Consider the following 17,253-nt stretch of genomic DNA (forward strand, 5'->3'; position numbering starts at 1 on the left):
ACAGACCAGTTCTGCAGGATAAAGTATAAAACTTGAGCTTCAATGCTGAAACTGTCTTTACAGCCAAACAACTGGCTACCTCTACCTCCTGAAGAAAGGCGAGTCCGATTGCTTGGGCCCTCAAGTGATTGTTGTATATGCATGATCCTGCTTCTGGTGTGGTGATTGCATCTCACAAACAGTGAGATTGGACTTTTGAGGGTATCCCAATAGCATTAAAGCAACACCCCGAGTGAGCCTCAACTGCGAGTCGCGATCGTACGAACAGGAAAGAGGACAAGGAGGATTTGGAACAAATCTCGACAGAGATGCCCATATGTTTCTGTATACTTGCCAAGAAGCGGTCAGTTTTCCTACGCACCGTACTATCTCAAGCAGCCCATCTCATTTGGGGGTACGCTGGTTTCCATGCCGATGAGCCTCCGTAATTCAGGTGGCGGGAATGCAATATGGTCTCATGCACCATCCAGGCAAAACTCTGAGCCATGACCTATTCGAAATGATGCATTATCTACGAAGTCTAAACTCAAGTAGACTCGAGGGGGCTAGAATGAAAATGTTAGTACCAGCCGACTAAGAACCAGAGGCGGTGAGAATAGGAATATGAATTACCCAAGGAAGTCCTCATTGACGGTGCCAATGGCCCACATCGTGTCTACCTCACTCCTGAGACCAATGATACGCGCCCTGCACAAAGTGCCAACATCGACAAGCCAAGTATCTTTATCTGTAAACACTGGCGGGCTTGCGTTTGCATCGTAAATGACGTCTGGCGGGCACATCTGTGATTTTATATCGTGTTAAAAGGTCCATGCGGCTACATCGGAACCGCTGCTTCTACGTACCTGCTTCGTTATGAATACCCTGAGGGGACCAACTGCGATAAAGAAGCCGTGCTGGTTGACCGAGTCTACAATGCCGTCAACCTGACGCGCAAGATAAACAAGTCAGCGCCGCCACATAAACACCCAAAGACCCTTTGCATCTACGAACGGGGGTAGATTCTGTTCAACGCACAGTCTGCCCCTTGAAGGGGCGCCAAACCACGGCGCGGTAGTTCACTGTGAATTCGGCCATTGCGTTGCCGGGCACAATCTTTCCGGGAGAGATGTCGACGGCGTCCATGACGGAAATGATGTAAAAATCGCCTTGGCACGTTCCCTCGGTATCTGCAAGTAGTCTCTGCACCACGATTTCGTGCATGTTTTTGCCGAAAAATGACGGGTGAAGCGAGACCACCCGCTCGAGGTTGTGGAGGAAAAACATGCTGGGTTTGGGTACAGAGTATTGTATTCGCAGCAAGCCAAAGCACACAAAGGTGGGCGGCGCAAGAGCGGGAAGCGCAAGCTGACGAAGAAAAGTTGCTTGTTTGGTTTAATCACAGCCGGGAGCTAGCCTTCGGACGTGACGCAGTCGCGCACTCGGTTCAGTTGATGCCCCGGGCCGCCTGCCCGCCCAATATACACGTTGGAGCGACGGAAAGCGCCGATATTGCAAACACTAGTACTCTGTAGCGAAGAGTCGACTGGCGGTCCTCGACGCGATCCGCGGGAATGCGAGGCCGATATAGCTCGTTCAAGTCGCTTGAGGTCTCGAGAACCGCGATGCTATCTCGGGCAGATCCACCTTCAACGGACTTTGGCAGCAAGATGCTCGGTTCGTGGGCTTGTCGTGGGCGAATGAAGGGCCTCGACGCTCCTCGGCGGGCGCTGGAATGGAATGAAGTCAAGTGCGTGAATGCGATAAGGCTGAGCGATTAGAATTGTGGGCCGGAGAAGGCCGTCGCGACGCGTGTTAGGTAAGCACATCGAACCAATCAACTATATCCATTCAACTGCATCTGTCGACAGCAGAGACGCTCGCACCAACAGGTCCAACTAACCATCCGGCGGATGGGTACCTAGGTGTAGATTAAGATGCCCGGTAGTTTCTCATTACTTAGGTAATCTAAAGCGCCTCATTCTAGACTAAAGCGTATCATCATTCCACCAACAAACCATTGACCGTGTCGCGCGCCGGCAGCTCCGTGTGGCACTGGCAACCACACCTGTGACGACATGAACCGGTATTGTGTCATCCCTTGCGTACCGCCACCTGGTTTTTTTTCTGCCACTTCCGGAGGAATTTACGGGCCTGATATCCCTCCTCTGCATTGAAATGGCCGCTCAGGTTATACATGCCAGGCTGTGACATTCTCCCAGTGCACCGCCTCCTTCCCTGCGGTTCGACTCGCTCGCGTTGTTTCAGAGGGTCCCAGTCGCAGCGCCCTTGCCAGAGGTTCTGTGGAAGTGTGATGTCTTTGGCGAGCGCCGATTGCAACAAAGGTCCTGACTAGGAGAGGACATATCCGGATATGCGACGCAGCAGATTGGGATCTTGTGAAAATCCAACAGATACAAGCTTGGCGGGTTGCTGGGAAGAGACTGCTTTTTTGTGGATACGAACAGCTCGACTCATGGTTAATTACAATTCGCACCCCAATTGCACGACTTGCACGTTATTTTGTCGTATCCCAGGCAGGTAGATACCGGTAGACAGAGAGCGGGTATAAATCACGACAACTACTAGGGTAGACGAAATTTCTAGAAGTGTTTGAGGGAGAGTGGCTTGTGGGTATCCTTCCTGGATGACTGATGACGATGTGACTGTATAACTTCGATTGAGGATACAAACTGTGTCTGTAAGATTTCCCTCCCTGTCGTCTCCGGTCGTCGTACTACTACGGAGGATGCGAATCTTCGGTGTAATCTTGGCAAGCAATCTACCCTTGCAGAAAGAGTTGAGAGCCCCAGTGTGTTGCTAATTTCATCCCTTTGGGCGATTCTAGGCTCTCCAGGTGGATCATCTGTGCAGACGGCGCCGGCACATCGGGCCAATGCTGTTTTTCTCTACTCCCACCTTGACGCGCATCTCGATTCTGGTCGGAGAAGTAATTAGCATGGCTCGTTAAACTATGAAATAAGGTACAGAGAGCTTTTCATCTGTATATCGTTCCATTATCGGCCAACCGTGGACCTGTTTGGTACGGTCTGGACTCGAGCTGTTCTCGTGGCGACCGATCACAAGGTTTCACTGTTGCTGGTTGGTTATTTCCAGGAGCGGTATTTTCGGGAGCCCTTTTTGAAATTCGTGATCAGGACATCCAAGATGGTCCAGGCCTAATTCTTGTTTAGGTAAGGTACCTTACCCAGTCCAGTTTCGGCGGCGCAGCCAAAACATCAGATAGTCGGAATGTGTGGGGTTGAAGACCCAATCATTCGCCCGGCTGATCGGTTGGCTAGCGCAGCCTAGACTAGCTGTCACTTACCTAGACTATCCGTATTCCGCAAGTGTTACGCTGTTCATAACACCAATGTTTATTGAAAGAAAAGGAGTCAAGGCGTCAGATCGATCTGCACGACCAGTGCTGGATCCAAACTGCCAAAAAAAAAAAAAAAAAAAAAAAAAAAAAAAAAAAAACATTCGTTCCTCCTTCATGGTGAATCAAGCTGGACATGGCAGTCTGACCAAGCGACCAAGGTACCCAGCAAAGCCAGCGATATAGAGGTGTATATACGGCAAGCTTGGAGCTGTTTGTCAATATCCAATATCCAATATTTAATGACAAGTAAGCGCATTAGACCGCCTCAGATTAATAGTGATGCGGCCTTCGGTTCTGTGAGTTGGAGGTGAGATTTTGCCACTTCGGAGCAAAAGCGGTGTTTAGACCAAATCTCTTCCAAAACGGGTATTCCTAGCGACATGACAAGATTCTTATTTTACCATCGCGTTCTTTTTGTCCTTTTCCTCATCTCCATCCCTGATTGCCTTTTCTCGTTTCCCAAATTCCTGTGGACCTCATGGAGAGGACACGACATCGCGCTTGGAATGAGAAAAAGGGTGACAATTTTACAAATCGAGTCAACAAAATCTTTACGAAGTATTACAGCAGTGACCTGATGTCAAAGAACGCACGTGCCAGGAAGGGGCTTTGAAATTAGCTTGATGCTGAAGGGTGTGTCGGCTAATATGCCGATCTCTCATTTATCCAGGCTCTCAGGGGCACGAACGCCAGGATATGTACTGTACAGCAAGCAATTTGTGTTATCAGAAGCATAAACACCCGTTTGCCTGTGGGGTATACATCTGGAGAACTGCTTCTTATTGAAGTTCCTTTTACTTCTTCTTTCTTTTCGTTGTCGTACCACCGATGGTATAGCTTCCTCCCTTACCGTTCGGACGACCAGGCCCCGAGCTTCCATTGCTTCTAAAGAACTTTCCGATCGTTGACCGCCCTCCAGTTAAAACACTACCCTGCCAGGCCTTGCTTGTGTTAGGGTACGGTGAGTAAGGCGCTGACAGCTGGAGAAAGTCTCCAGCCTACGTGCCGGCCCACTGCTGATGCTGCCATGTCAATTTTTGTGAATTGTGACAACCGTCGGAGCTGATAACTCCCGTGAACCAAAGGGCTATCTTTATGGATTGCATTGATGTGATGCCACCAGTCAGTCACATTGAGCACGTCGTCCCATCCACTCGCTTCCTGTCGCGCCAGACAAACATTGGATCGTTCACTGCCGAAAGCATCTGGTACAAGACCTGATTGGCTCTCCGCTGCAATGGCTCCACAATAGAACATGTCAGTTGGCCATAGCGAATCGCCAATTATCCACACTAAATCCATCCCAATGCCCCCCAATCTGGGGCCTAGCTTGCTTGTCACCCCCCGCCCTCCTCCAGCTCCAAAACTCTACCACGGCTTGCACGGGCGAACCAGAAGCTATCCTAAAGACCTAAACATTAATTGCCTTTACCTAGGTGCACTTGGTGCGGTACGACCAAGTCGCAAGTTTGACAACTGCACGCACCGCTAGTCAGCCAGCTAGTCCGCAAAGGGCCTTTTTTGCGAAAGCATCTGAAGGAACATAAAATAACATACAATTGGGTGGTTTATGTCCGAAACAAAGGACATCAATTGGTGCCCTCAAAGCTAACGACTCGCATGTTGCCGCCATTTCTTCTCCGGCCCAAGATAAGCATTACAAAAGGGAGCAAGCTAATTACATACCTATCCTATTAGCATAAGCATCAGAGTCAGTCACACTGGGGTCATCATCCCTCAACCAACCGTCCAGGACAGAGCCCCCCCGGTGGAGTCGTGCCGGGGTGGGGACCTAGCGAAGAAAATCTGGCGTACCATACCGGGACGTTGCAACGAGCCCTTGCCTTGGTTGTGCCTATGATAATGCTCGTTGGTAGGACCCTTTTCATATGTGTTTTGTGCTGCTCCTGAACTGCATGAGCCGACTCTTGTCTCACAGGCCGTCTAGAGTAAAAAAGGGAATGCGCTTCGTATTGCCAATGCTACCCAGTCTGGATGCACTTCACTCATAGGGAGGAGGATATCATGCACTCTAAAAGGTTGCCGCAACTTACTCCGTATCTTGTTTCGTATCTAATTATCCACATCTCATCTAAGGTACAAATATAGCGACAAGACATTGAACAAGAAGACAGCTGAGCCGTGAGCCGTGACTAACCTTGATAGCACTAGCCCAGGTACCAATCTGGGTACTGTAGTTGCATAAGGCAAGGTACACGGGTAGGTACAGAGTAAGCAGGCTACTGTACAGTACAGCACGCGTACCCCTGTCATCGGGGCCCGTTGGTAGCGAGATGGCAGGAGTGAGGAACATCGTGGGCGGCTGACGGCGATATCCCTGCAAGCTCGTGGCAGAGCCTGGCCCACGCTCGCCACGCCTCACGTCGGCCCGCCAAAACTACAACCATTCTTTTCTTTACGGAGCACTCTAGCGACTGATGTCAGTGCAAAGGGGTAAAGAGAGGGAGAGAAAAAAATAAAATAAAATAAAATAAAAAATAAACAACAACAACAAAGCCAGGTCATATCTCTGGCATGAACAAATCAATTGATCGACCTCCATCTCTTCCCGCCCCGGTGTGCTCGGCCCTGCCCACATTCAAGGTCAAGGTAACAGAGACAACCAACCGCCTGGGAAGGGTCGACCACGGACCAGGGGAGCTTGAATTCCGTCGTCAGGTTGATTTGGTTCCAGCCGTGGCGCCTTTTTTTCCCTTCCCGTTTTCCCTTTCATCCCATGTTGTTGTCGTCCGATGTTTGTTTCTGCCACTAGACGTTATTGGTAATATTGAAACGTGCTGGTCGGCAATTGGCACTAAGGCCTTTCACCATTCCTTCCGGAGCTGATAATTGTCTTTAATCCCCCTAGCTTCCCACTTGTTTTAACACTTGCTTTTTTATTCCGCCATTCCTATCTACCTAACATACCTTACGTTACCTAGGTACCTCACCTTTACCTAGTGGTATCTGTTAATCTTTCAATAATTCAACGAGCCGAGCCCAGCGATCGCCGTCCAGGGCACTAATTTACAAGTCTCAGCAACCGGCCTACCGCAACCAGTCCCCGTCAGGAAACACACCCTGTTCGAATACGCCACCTCTCAACCTATCCTATCACACAAGCCACCTCTCCAACAAAAGCAACCACCAGAGAAGACGAGCCGTTGACGCCACGATGCCGTCTTTGGCGCGAGCCTCCCCAGAGAGCAGTTACCGCTCGACCCCAAGTGACGGAGCTTCATACTCGACATCAACGCCCAGCAACTCGCTCACCCATCTTTGTCCGAAACCGAAGGCCGCTGGGTTCCTCAACCGGAGGGCCCGTTGCGAGGGCAAAGAAAGGCAACAGCAACCTACTGCAGAATACATGGGCAGGAAGAGCACAAGTAGCAGTGTGATGAGCACTTCCACCGGCAGCACCATGCCCCATCCGCCTACTACGGACAGCAGCAAGAAGAGGGACTCTTTATCAGGTTTACCACCGCCCTTGACCAAGGAAGAGTTTGAGGCTTTGCCGCTGGCAGTTCAAAGAAAGGTAAGACGATGTCTCTTTCCAGCATTTCACACATCGCATGTCTTTCATTTTCGTGCCGCCTTGATGAAGCAAGCTGGAACTGGATCCAGCTGGTAATATATGGCTCTCACTGCACTCATGCAAGGGCGGCATGGATATATTCAGCAATGGAGGGTAGCCTTGTGCCACTTTTCCCCATGACGATTGCCGCGCCGTGCTGAGCGCGTTTGGGCGACGGATCAACGACAGTCCAGACGCGAGGTTGCGGTTCTGCAGCAATGGATATATCACATAGCACATTAAAGGGAGGCTTGCATCAAAGTGGTGCAAGTGCAAGTAAGAAACGCCCAAGTTTGGTTTGTTTCTACAAGTTTTCAAAGCATTGCCCACCGCGTAGTGCATCCGTGCACCAGAAGTCATGCACTGCAACCGTGGCGGCGATGCACTATAGGGTGGACATATTGATGGCGCTTGGTTTTTTTTTTTTTTTTTTTTTTTTTTTTTCTCAAGGACGCCAAAAGAGTCAAGCGCAGCCAGCTAGCCCCAGTGAGCACGGGCTATATTGTCTTTTTGGGTGTCTCGTGCACTTCAAGACCGTCAATCAGTCGGCACGAACCAACTCGGGAGATCGATTGTCACACGCAAGTCAATCAGGTACCAGGCAGGCTCAACAGTCGAGCAAGCATGTCTGAATCTCCCCCAAGTATAGTCGACACATGGCTGGGGCCTGAGAAGAAAATCACTGGCGTATGGGCGGGCTGACTAGGTTGTTGGACTTTCACTCTGGCCCTAGTCAACGATTTCTTCGCCTTTCGCTGTCACTTCTCACTTTTGCCCTGCAGTCAACTCCAGTGCATCTGCAGCTGTGACACCTCACACCAAGCCCAAAACAACCTAGCCTTTCCCCCCCTCTAATCCCACTCTGGTATCTCTATCTTTCTTTGCTGTCACAAACAAACCCCATTGCAGTACGTACCCTGCATGTCACGCTACAAAACATCTCAGCTGGAATATTGAACCCTACAACCTAACCTTTCCCTTTTCATCACCATTTCCACTCGAGAAAACGACACCCCGCGCAACGCATTGGTCTATGCTTCTTTTAGTGGCAACCTACCGCTTCAAGCATGCCGTGCTTCTCTCATTTCCAAAGAGATCGACCGTGCGCGTCATGGGCTTGTTCAAAAAATCATTGCTCCATTTCTTTATGTTTTTCTTAGCTTTTGCTTTTGTCATGTTTCTTCTTGTCTTTATTAGAGGGGTGGCTTGGGAGGGGTGATGCGCCCTAAGTCAACCGCATCTAGTTTCCTAAGCGACATGGCCTGTTCGAGCTGGTTGGGCCGTAACCTGACGGGTCTGCGGTGGCATTCGTTGACACACGGCGGGTCCCCCCCGTGCCCATACTGCCTTCGTTCTGCACGCCAGCGGGGTCGGCGGCGTTCCTTCAGGGCATGCATCGTCTGAAATAATGGAGCGTGATGGAAGCCCAGGCCGACTTGTCTGCTGCGTCTCGTTTAGCGTTTAAAACCCGTGTTCCTGCATCATTCAACCGTTGATTGCTTCCCCTGCATTTATTGGCATGCCCTCCTGCATTAGTCGAGCTCTGACAAGGCTGCCTGAGACTCGTTCCTTGCTCGACTGAGGCCTAGGCACCTTGCTACTCGAAGTTTCCTATTGTTTCTTTCTTTCTCTTTTTTTTTTTTTTTGTCCCTTGTTTTTCTTTTTATACCTTTCTTTTTTGGGGTTTCTTGTGCAATTGGAATGACCGAAATGACCAACACAGTTCCAACGCTTTTCCTTTTAAGTGGAACAACTCGCTAAGCATATCACTCTGCTGCATTTTTTAGTACTTCTCTACGCTTGAACGCCTTCGCTTCGCACAATCATCAGGCTCGGTTGAAGGCATCTTTGACCACTACGTAGAGAACGTGAAGCGGCGTCGGCCTCGCCAGGAACGGAGTGCTTCGGACCATTTTGTCGGCAAGGTTAGGCGACGCCCACTTCGCCAGCCACAACCACAAACATTCGATGCCGACTCGCTTTCCTTTGTCAACAACCTACCGGAGAAGATCAAGAAGCGCCAATTTACCCGCGAGGAACAAGTAGTTCTTGCCAAACACTTGCGCGCCAGTGTTATATTGGACGCCGCCGATGAGGCTGTCTACAAGGTTGGGCGGCGAGCTAGCAAGACCTTCACCTCGGACGTCGATACTCTCACCTCTTCCTCATTGGATTCGCCATTGGCGTCACCCTTGAGTTTCGATACCATAACGCCCTCGACAATTGACCCCATGGATCGTCATATTCCCCACTCGGCTGGCGTATCCACGCCGTCATCCGAGGCGTCGCCCAGCATACCAGACTCGTTTTATGATAGCTTCCGCTGGATGGAAGATGAGGACGATCTCGACCTGCGACTCTCGATGGATTACTATCATGCCAACCTGCGGGACGCATTACCATCATCCAAACATGACCGCCGTCCTTCCTTCCGTCGGCACCTTTCGATTACGAAACTCCCCTTTGGACGATCGTCAACATCATTATCACGGCCCATGACCAAGGATGCGGCGAGCACACCGACTAGCCCTATTCACAGCCCCAAAGGATTCGGAAATTCTTCAGCACCCATCTCAAGCAGAAGATCGAGGACTATGTCCTTGATATCTTCGAGGCAAGCCCAACATGATTTGTCTTCACCCGTTGATCAAGCCGCCGCGCATTACCAGGACCCCGAAGCTCGATTGAAACTTAGGGTCTACCTTGCATCACCACAAAAGTTTGACGAGGCGATCGAGTTTGGTTTTCCTTCTGTTGACGCCCGCCCGGTAGCTAGTGAAGGCCTCCAGGATGCGCCTCAAAAGCTCAAAAACCGGCAGTCCCAGCAGGCTCTGACTGGATCCACCAAGGGCCTAGAAACCTTTTTTGCAGAAGACGACGAGGACGACGACGATGAGAAGCTCTCTGACAGCGAGCAAGGTTCGCTTGGTGAGCCGGATTCGCCTAAGACGCCGCTTGCGACTGAAAAGCCGCAGATACGACCTACACGGCTTCCACCCGACTCCTATACCCAAATCCCCGTCTCGTCCCGGGAGATGACTCTACGAATGACTCTGACTCGGCCAGACCTGAGAGCTTCCGAGGACCAGATATATCGCTGGAAGCAAGGCCAACCACAGCAAGCAAATAACCGTGCGCAAGCGTCGCAAACGGCGATATACCGGGATGATTTTACGACATCAGTCTTGCTGGATGCAGGACCGCAGGACGGCATGGACAGGAGTCTGGGCGGTTTAGACCATTGGGCACCTCCCGCGGACAACAATGTCATGAAACGGATCTGGAACCGTGTCCGGCGGTCCTGATTTATCTGAGAGTAATGTTATCTCAGCTTTGTTGCATGCCAGGCAAGGGCATGACCTGGCCTCTTCTTTATTTTCAATTTTTTGTTTCCTTGTTATACGTGTAGATCTAGCCTCTTCGTTTGTTTGTGGCATTTTTTTTTATTTTTTTTTTTACTTTTTTAGCTACTTTCCTTCCAAATACCCAAGATTTTGCATGCTTACTATATGTCTTCCCAGACCTGCGATGTCATTATTGTTCTTGTTTACAATATCCTAAACGTATTCCTTTGCGGGACGTTTGATGGAGATAGTCAATAAAAAGCTCTTCGGATGATCGTCAAGCTCCAAAATAGTTAGACATGGGATGGCACCAAAGCCAAGACCCAAGAAGCCTCAACGTTTAACTGTAGGGGTTTCTCCGGAAGCGGGGCAAAAGACCAACTAGACCCACCAAAAGGTCAGAGCGAGCGGTGCGTCCACAGGTGTTTCTTTCTGCTTTTTGAGGAAGCGGCAATGTGGATACGGCTGTTTGTGCCTCTTAACTTCACTGTTTGTTAGTATTTTTTTAAATGTTGGACTAGTCTGATTTGTGCAAAAAAAAAAAAAAAAAGAAAGAAAAAAAAAAAAAAAAGGGTTCGACGATCTCCAACAAACCGACTATATTTACAAAGTACCAGCTACTTGCTGACCATGCATGCTAACTTTCTCTCCAACTTCCCCACTCCCCCAAAACATCGCACAAAAGATCATCACACCCCCGACCCACCGCCCGTCCGCACACGCTAATAAATTTGTGCAATTCGCCAAGCCGCGGCCTGAGCGTTATGAAAGGAGGGGAGGTGGAAAAAGAAATATGCAGCATATATTGCGCATATTATGTATCGTAGACCGTGCGCAACAACAAGGTCGAGGCGGTTTTCTTTTTTTCTCCCCAACCCCGTCAGAAACCTGAGAACACAATGACACCCAAGGCCAGCTAGATCCTTGGTATCAAAGACAATGGATTCGGGAAAAAGGGACGGCCGAACTTCCGGCTACAACGTTATGAGCTGAGTGGAAGATAAAAATAAAATGAAAAAAAAAAAAGGGGTGGGTGCCCTGTCCATTCCACGTGCGCATGTCGGTGAGCAGACACGCCTGAGATGCAAGTCGAGTTTCGGAAAAGGTCTATAATCCGGTTTAGAATGTGAATAGGAAAAAGAAAACTTGGATAAACTCTGGTGCACCATGGTAGCGCCAAGTGTGGCACTATAAGGACGACAAGGAGGTTTATATGCAACAGTTAGTCCAAAATAACGTGCTCTCCGTACTTGGCCAATCTCTGGTCTCCCTAGTCTAGATAGGCGCCAAATCCTACTACTATCGCCCGTTTTAGATAGACTTATCTTGATGCAAGACGGTTATTTTGGAACCTGATTTGTTCACTGTTGGCCTCCCTTGTATGTTGGAAAGCGCTGTAGACATGTCTGCTGTAACATTGTCAGTATACGAGACAAGGACAGGTTGTATGCGCATGCGCGTATATGCGAAACACAGGCCATCTCATTTCGCTCTGCTGTTTATACCGTATATGACAACACTTTTTTTTTTTTTTTTTTTGTTACACACCGTCCTTCCCAAAGACCGCTCTATCCACCCCCAACTCAGTAAGATCATGTCAGGGCATACCAAGTGGAACTCAAACTTCCTCATCGCTATCGTCACCAAGCAACTCTCCCTCGTCCTCGTCAATACCAGCATAGTCGCTTCTGCCCCTCGAGAAGCTGTCTCTGGTCGTAAATCGCCTGGCGCTGCTACCACCGCCCAAGCCGAGCGATCCATAAGTGCCCCTGCCGACGCCACCAAAAATGCCCCAGCGCTCAACCGTCGTCTTGGTGGTCCGCCACAGCGCACCCACCAGTAGCGGCAGAGCCCCGACGAGGGCGACCGTCGCCGAGACTGCCACGACTGGATATCGCACCCAGGGGCTGTCTGGGTCCAGGAAGGACATTCCCGATGATGACTGCTCGCCGAGTCGGATCTGCCCGAAGCCGCCGCTCTCCCACCGTCGGTGCACCCATATGCCTACGGCGCCAGCAGCACCCACGCAGAGAACGACGATGAGGAAAATCGTAAAGCCTCCCGGCCCGCCGTGTTGCCGATCGTACTCCTCTTCGTGGCCAGGGCACGGCCACGGCGTTGTGTAGTTGTCGAAGACCCTGCCTTCCTTGCATGTGCTGATTGGGATTCTCCTGAAGCCGGAAGGCTCGTACCATGTCGACTCCTTCGGGTTTGCTGCGCACCACTCCTCGCGCGACATGGGCTGGGCACCTTTGGCGAGAACGCAGTTACGCCCAACGCCCTCGAGTTCGTAGTTGTAATCACTAGAAGTTGACAGTCTGCGTCAGCGGCTTGCTCTGGTGCAGTGTGGAGGCAAGGGGAAAAGAAACTCACCATTCAAAGTCCTCCCGTGTACATTCGCAGACCTCCATCTTGAAAACTGGAGTGATCTTGTGTTTGTTGTAACATTTTCTATCCGTCTTCTTGCGCAAATAATACGACTTATGACCGAACAAGCAGTCGTCTGGCCGCAGCGGGTGGGATGGTGACCAGGCATAGTAGTCGCTTTTACTTTCGTCGTCATCCACCTGGATACAAGGGGTATTGGCCAGGCCGGATAGGTCGAGATTCACGGTGAACAGAGTTTTGTCAGACTTGCGGCACCAAAGAAGGAAATTCCTCGAGCCTCCTGAGCTGACCGTGGTCATATCGAGGACCTCCACTGGCTCGTCGGTGAAGTCGTAGTCATTCCACGTCTCTCCCTCGTCGGTTGTGTATGATACCATCTTGGTCTTGGTGCGAGGTACCAGCATTAGGATGGATCCTTGGTCGCCATAAGCCCACCGCCAGGCACCCTTTTTGACGCTCTTCCACGAGATACCCGCATCTCTGGTGAGGAAGGTGTCGGCATCCTTGATGTCTCCCAGGGTGCTGCCAACATTGCCAACGCCGAACATCAGGCCGACAGCACCTGCAGAAGAGTACGTCTTTCCGTGGTCCTTTCGCTCCGTGTACCCATGGATGTGGAGTGCGCAGCTCTCATCTCCATTTTCAGAGCTCGTGCAAGGGTAGTTTTTGCCCTCAGCATCCACGCGTGGTGGCGGCAGGTAGCTCCAGGTGGCACCATCGCTATGGCTGATCAGCGTGCGTCTTTTCTTGGGCTCGTTGGTGTTTTCCCGGTTGGCCACAATGTTGACGAGCATGACACCCTCGAGCGTAAGCATCTTTTCAAAATCTACAAAGTAGTTCTCGTCGCAGTTGACGCCCGCAATGCTGACAACATAGTCAGTTCCGTTCGAATTGCTCTTGGCTATGGCACCAATGCAACGATCCTTCTGGGCTGGAGACGGCACAAAGAGTTTGACGGCGTGCGTTGAGCTGTCCAAAACGGTGAAAGCACGTTCTTCCTTGACGTCCAGGTTGGACGGGAACCGCGCGGCCGCATAGTTGTCGCCATCCAGGCTGGCAAACGCTTTCAGGCTCTTTCGCTCCGAGTCCTCGGCGGCAACGACGATGAATTCTGCCATTGTTGCAAAGTCTTTGATGTTCTTTTGGCGCACCTCCGACGTCTTGAAGAGGTCATTGCTCGAGACAAGGTCGAAAGGTATGTTCTTTTCGTTGCCTTCACGGGATTGTACCGAGCAAATGATTTGATCCTGCGAGCGAAATTTGTACGAGCTTGAACCGGTAAACTCACACTTGTACACGTAGCGCGCGATCGATCTCCAGTTGTCACCACGATCTTGCGAAAACGAAGCCTCACGGTAACACGTGTTTTCTTCGCACTTCTTGCCAATCCATATCATCCAATCCTTGTGGTCTGGATGAAAGACCAATGGCTTGGTGTCGGGGTCTATTCCGTTTCCAGGTGCCTTAAAGTCGTGGAAGTGCTCGCCGTGATCAACTGTGTATATGACCTTGCCCGAGTCCTGAACAAAGAAGGCCATCTCCTTGAAGTACTGGTGAGTCACGATGCCCCAGACATTCTTGTCCTTCAGCGCATCGGGAATATCCCATGTCTTGCCATGGTCTTTGGTCAAGAAAATCTGTCCGGCTTTGAGTGCATTGATTGGACGTGCGATGACGACCTCGTTTTCGTCCATGCTTTCGGCACCCTTTTCCAGGTAGTGTTTCTCAAAGTCAAGCCAGTCGCTGCCAAAATCATGTGGCTTTGTGCTAATATTGCCACTCGGTTTTGAAGGCGTCGGCTCCGACGTTTCCTTGCACTTCCGGTCCACCGGATCGTCCTTCTGCGGGCCACTTGCCCTCTTGCATGTGTTGCCGGGTATGAGCCTCCATCCGGAAGAGCCCTTGAAGGTATCATCTTTCCCTGAGTTTTTGCAAGCACCATCTGGAGCAACAACAGGCCCAACAAGGACACACTCTTTCCCCTCACGCTTGAAATTGTAATCGCACTCAAAGTCCTGGTCCGAACATTCACAAGCTTTTGTCTCTGGCACAGGATCTTTGAACTCCTGTTTTACGAAACAGTCCGCATCCTTCTTCCGTCGACGGTATTTCTCGGTGTGGCCCATCAGGCATCTGCCCTCACCCTTGTCGTCCACTCGAGCATACCAATCTTCCATGTCGCTATCCTTGCAGGTTGCCTCGTGCATGCTGCTAAAGTCAATGGCGACGATATGGAACTCGTCTCTGCTCTTACCCTCGCCAATGAGGATGAACTTTAGACTGGTCGAATCCTGCGTCGTGGTCAGGATAATGGGCTTGATCTTGAGGTCGTCAGGCAGCTTTGCCGTCTTCCAATCTTTTCCGTGATTCAGAGAGTACGTCACTTCATTGACCTCATCTGCCTGCTTTACGGCTACTAACACGGACCCCTGGTCTCCGAATTCGTACTTGTGCGGCCCCTTGGGACCTTTGATCCAGGTCAGACCGGCATCGTCTGAGATGTAGAGGCTGGCTTCGTTGTAGGAGTCAAGATGGCTGCCGGTATTTCCATTGCCCATGACCAAACCCGGTGCCGGGCTGGAGAACACCCTGCCTGCGTTGTTGAGCTCCGTCACCGAGTGCAGATGCAGCCGCTCCTTACCCGCGTGGATAGGCTCGAAGGTCCTGCCGTCGTCGAAGGTGATCTCGCTGATAATCTTCTTCTTGCCTCGGCGATCCTTCTCGACCTCGTCCGCGTTATCAACCTTGTTCACCATGAAGATCCCCTGCACACCTGTGATTTTTTCAAAGTCGACATGGCCGCGGTGGTTTCGATTCGTGTGCTCAATGTTGCGCGTAAAGAATGTTCCGTTCGAGTTGCTTGTATACATGACGCCCATTGGATTTGATGGGTGCGTGGTCATGACATCGATCTGAATGCTGTATTCGGTGCTTTCCAGCACGGTATAAGACTCCTGGTTGATCTTGTCGTCGGCTGGGAACATGGCGCGGTGCCACTTGAGCGTGTCGTCCGACACGAACAGCGACATCTCGTCCGTATTGATGGAACTGGCGGCAACGAGAAGATACTTTTTCACCACTGCGACGTTGACCACGCCCTGAATTGGTCTCGTCATGTCCAGGTTGGGCTCAAACTCCTGTACCACTCCGTCCGCGTCCTTGGCAGAATAGTAGTTGTCGGATATGATGAGGCGTTGATCCTGCTTCAGTGGCGAGAAATGGTCTCGCACGACGCAAAGAATGCGGTTCTTGTCAAGGTCATCTTGTCCAGTGGTGAAGAGCTTAGAGGACTTGGCCCATGAGCAGCCAGACGTCGAGCCGCGGAGGAACTTGGCATCCGTGGTGAAGCCATCAAGTGTGTACATGGCAACCTCCTCGCAGAAGAATTTGCCTTCTTTGCAGTCCATGCCGTTGAAGATAATGCGGTCGGGGTCGGTCGCGTGGAAGCTGAGAATATCGAAGCGGAACATGGTCATCTCGGCATCTGCAAGGAAGGACTGCCATGTCTTGCCCTGGTCGTGCGTACGAAAGTGGTGTATGCCGGGGGAGGTCAGGACGTATGCGCGCTTGCGATCGAAGGGGTGCATGACGAGTTGAAACGCCTTCCCTTCTTCTATGTCTGTCACCAGCTTCCACGTAGCGCCGGCGTCCTCGCTGCGAAAGATGGTCCCCTTGGCCTCATCTTGGTAGAGGACAATGTCCGAATCTTCGAAATAGTTGAGATTGAACGGGTAGTGGTCGAGCTTGGTCGCCTTGAATGTCGGATCATCGCTAGCTGCCAGCAGAGGATGTGTGCAAAGTGACGCTATTAGCAATGCAGCAGCCTGCAAAGCTGCCCCTAACCTCATGGCTGCGACTGATTGGGGATGAAGTAGATCATCAAGAATGCAACTACAGCAAACGGGGACTCAAATCAGACGCGAATACCAATGTGCGCGCAGCAAACGTGTACAGGACTGACTGCTTGCGAGATTGGCCGTTGGGAAATAGAAAAGAAAGGAACGGGGATAAAAAAAATAAAATAAAACGATAAGCAATTACAGGGTGAGGATGTATCAACACAAGTCAAGCAAAGGAAGGTTTTCAAATGAAAGTCTGTCCAGATCGATGGCGCCGAGTAGTCCAAGGTACAGGAACAAACTAACTCCTACCTTCGCACTCTAACCGGAATCCGTGGCAGACGTCAACGTGTGAAGAAGCTCCTATAGATCGTCTCAGACCTGGAACGGGGTACCTAGCTAGGCGCTAGGTAGGTTAGTTGGTCCCAGTGGGTACGCAGTTGTCGCAGACAGTTGTTGGATGGGTCCGGGCGACAGGACGCGTACTGCATGAGACACACTTGGCCAGTGCGTCAAAATGTGTATCGTCTGAATCAGTCACCTCCAAACTAAAACCAAAAACGGGTGTCCATGCATTCACCAAGCTGTTTCTACAATGAACATGAACACGTTTGGTGCTGTCCAAGTACAACGTGAAGGCAGCTTCCATGTTGCATGTACCTATTGATTTCCCAGGTGCTCATTGTTCGGATTATATGTGCAAAAACTGAACAAAGGCACCGTGTTCTGCCCTTACTCCTGCCAATG

General features: G+C 50.8%; 4 protein-coding genes across 4 annotated transcripts; 1 reads left to right on the forward strand and 3 right to left on the reverse strand.

The window, feature by feature from the left end:
- Nucleotides 1-526: 526 nt before the first annotated feature.
- On the reverse strand, nucleotides 527-1,266 carry PpBr36_08658 (uncharacterized protein; the record flags this gene model as incomplete). The annotated part of the gene is made up of 4 exons (XM_029895786.1): nucleotides 527-545; nucleotides 613-782; nucleotides 846-926; nucleotides 1,018-1,266. The coding sequence occupies 4 exons, from the start codon at nucleotides 1,264-1,266 to the stop codon at nucleotides 527-529; spliced, it is 519 nt and encodes a 172-aa protein (XP_029747054.1).
- A 3,825-nt stretch (nucleotides 1,267-5,091) lies between these two features.
- On the reverse strand, nucleotides 5,092-5,675 carry PpBr36_08659 (uncharacterized protein; the record flags this gene model as incomplete). The annotated part of the gene is made up of 3 exons (XM_029895787.1): nucleotides 5,092-5,305; nucleotides 5,520-5,553; nucleotides 5,627-5,675. The coding sequence occupies 3 exons, from the start codon at nucleotides 5,673-5,675 to the stop codon at nucleotides 5,092-5,094; spliced, it is 297 nt and encodes a 98-aa protein (XP_029747053.1).
- An 861-nt stretch (nucleotides 5,676-6,536) lies between these two features.
- Nucleotides 6,537-10,240, forward strand: PpBr36_08660 (uncharacterized protein; the record flags this gene model as incomplete). Its single annotated transcript, XM_029895788.1, has 2 exons — nucleotides 6,537-6,896; nucleotides 8,723-10,240. The coding sequence occupies 2 exons, from the start codon at nucleotides 6,537-6,539 to the stop codon at nucleotides 10,238-10,240; spliced, it is 1,878 nt and encodes a 625-aa protein (XP_029747674.1).
- A 1,657-nt stretch (nucleotides 10,241-11,897) lies between these two features.
- On the reverse strand, nucleotides 11,898-16,515 carry PpBr36_08661 (uncharacterized protein; the record flags this gene model as incomplete). The annotated part of the gene is made up of 2 exons (XM_029895789.1): nucleotides 11,898-12,582; nucleotides 12,653-16,515. 2 exons carry the CDS (start codon nucleotides 16,513-16,515, stop codon nucleotides 11,898-11,900), a joined length of 4,548 nt encoding a protein of 1,515 aa, XP_029746660.1.
- Nucleotides 16,516-17,253: the final 738 nt, after the last annotated feature.

This window comes from Pyricularia pennisetigena, chromosome 5, assembly GCF_004337985.1.
Source record: "Pyricularia pennisetigena strain Br36 chromosome 5, whole genome shotgun sequence".
In the NCBI taxonomy this organism is placed as follows: domain Eukaryota; kingdom Fungi; phylum Ascomycota; class Sordariomycetes; order Magnaporthales; family Pyriculariaceae; genus Pyricularia; species Pyricularia pennisetigena.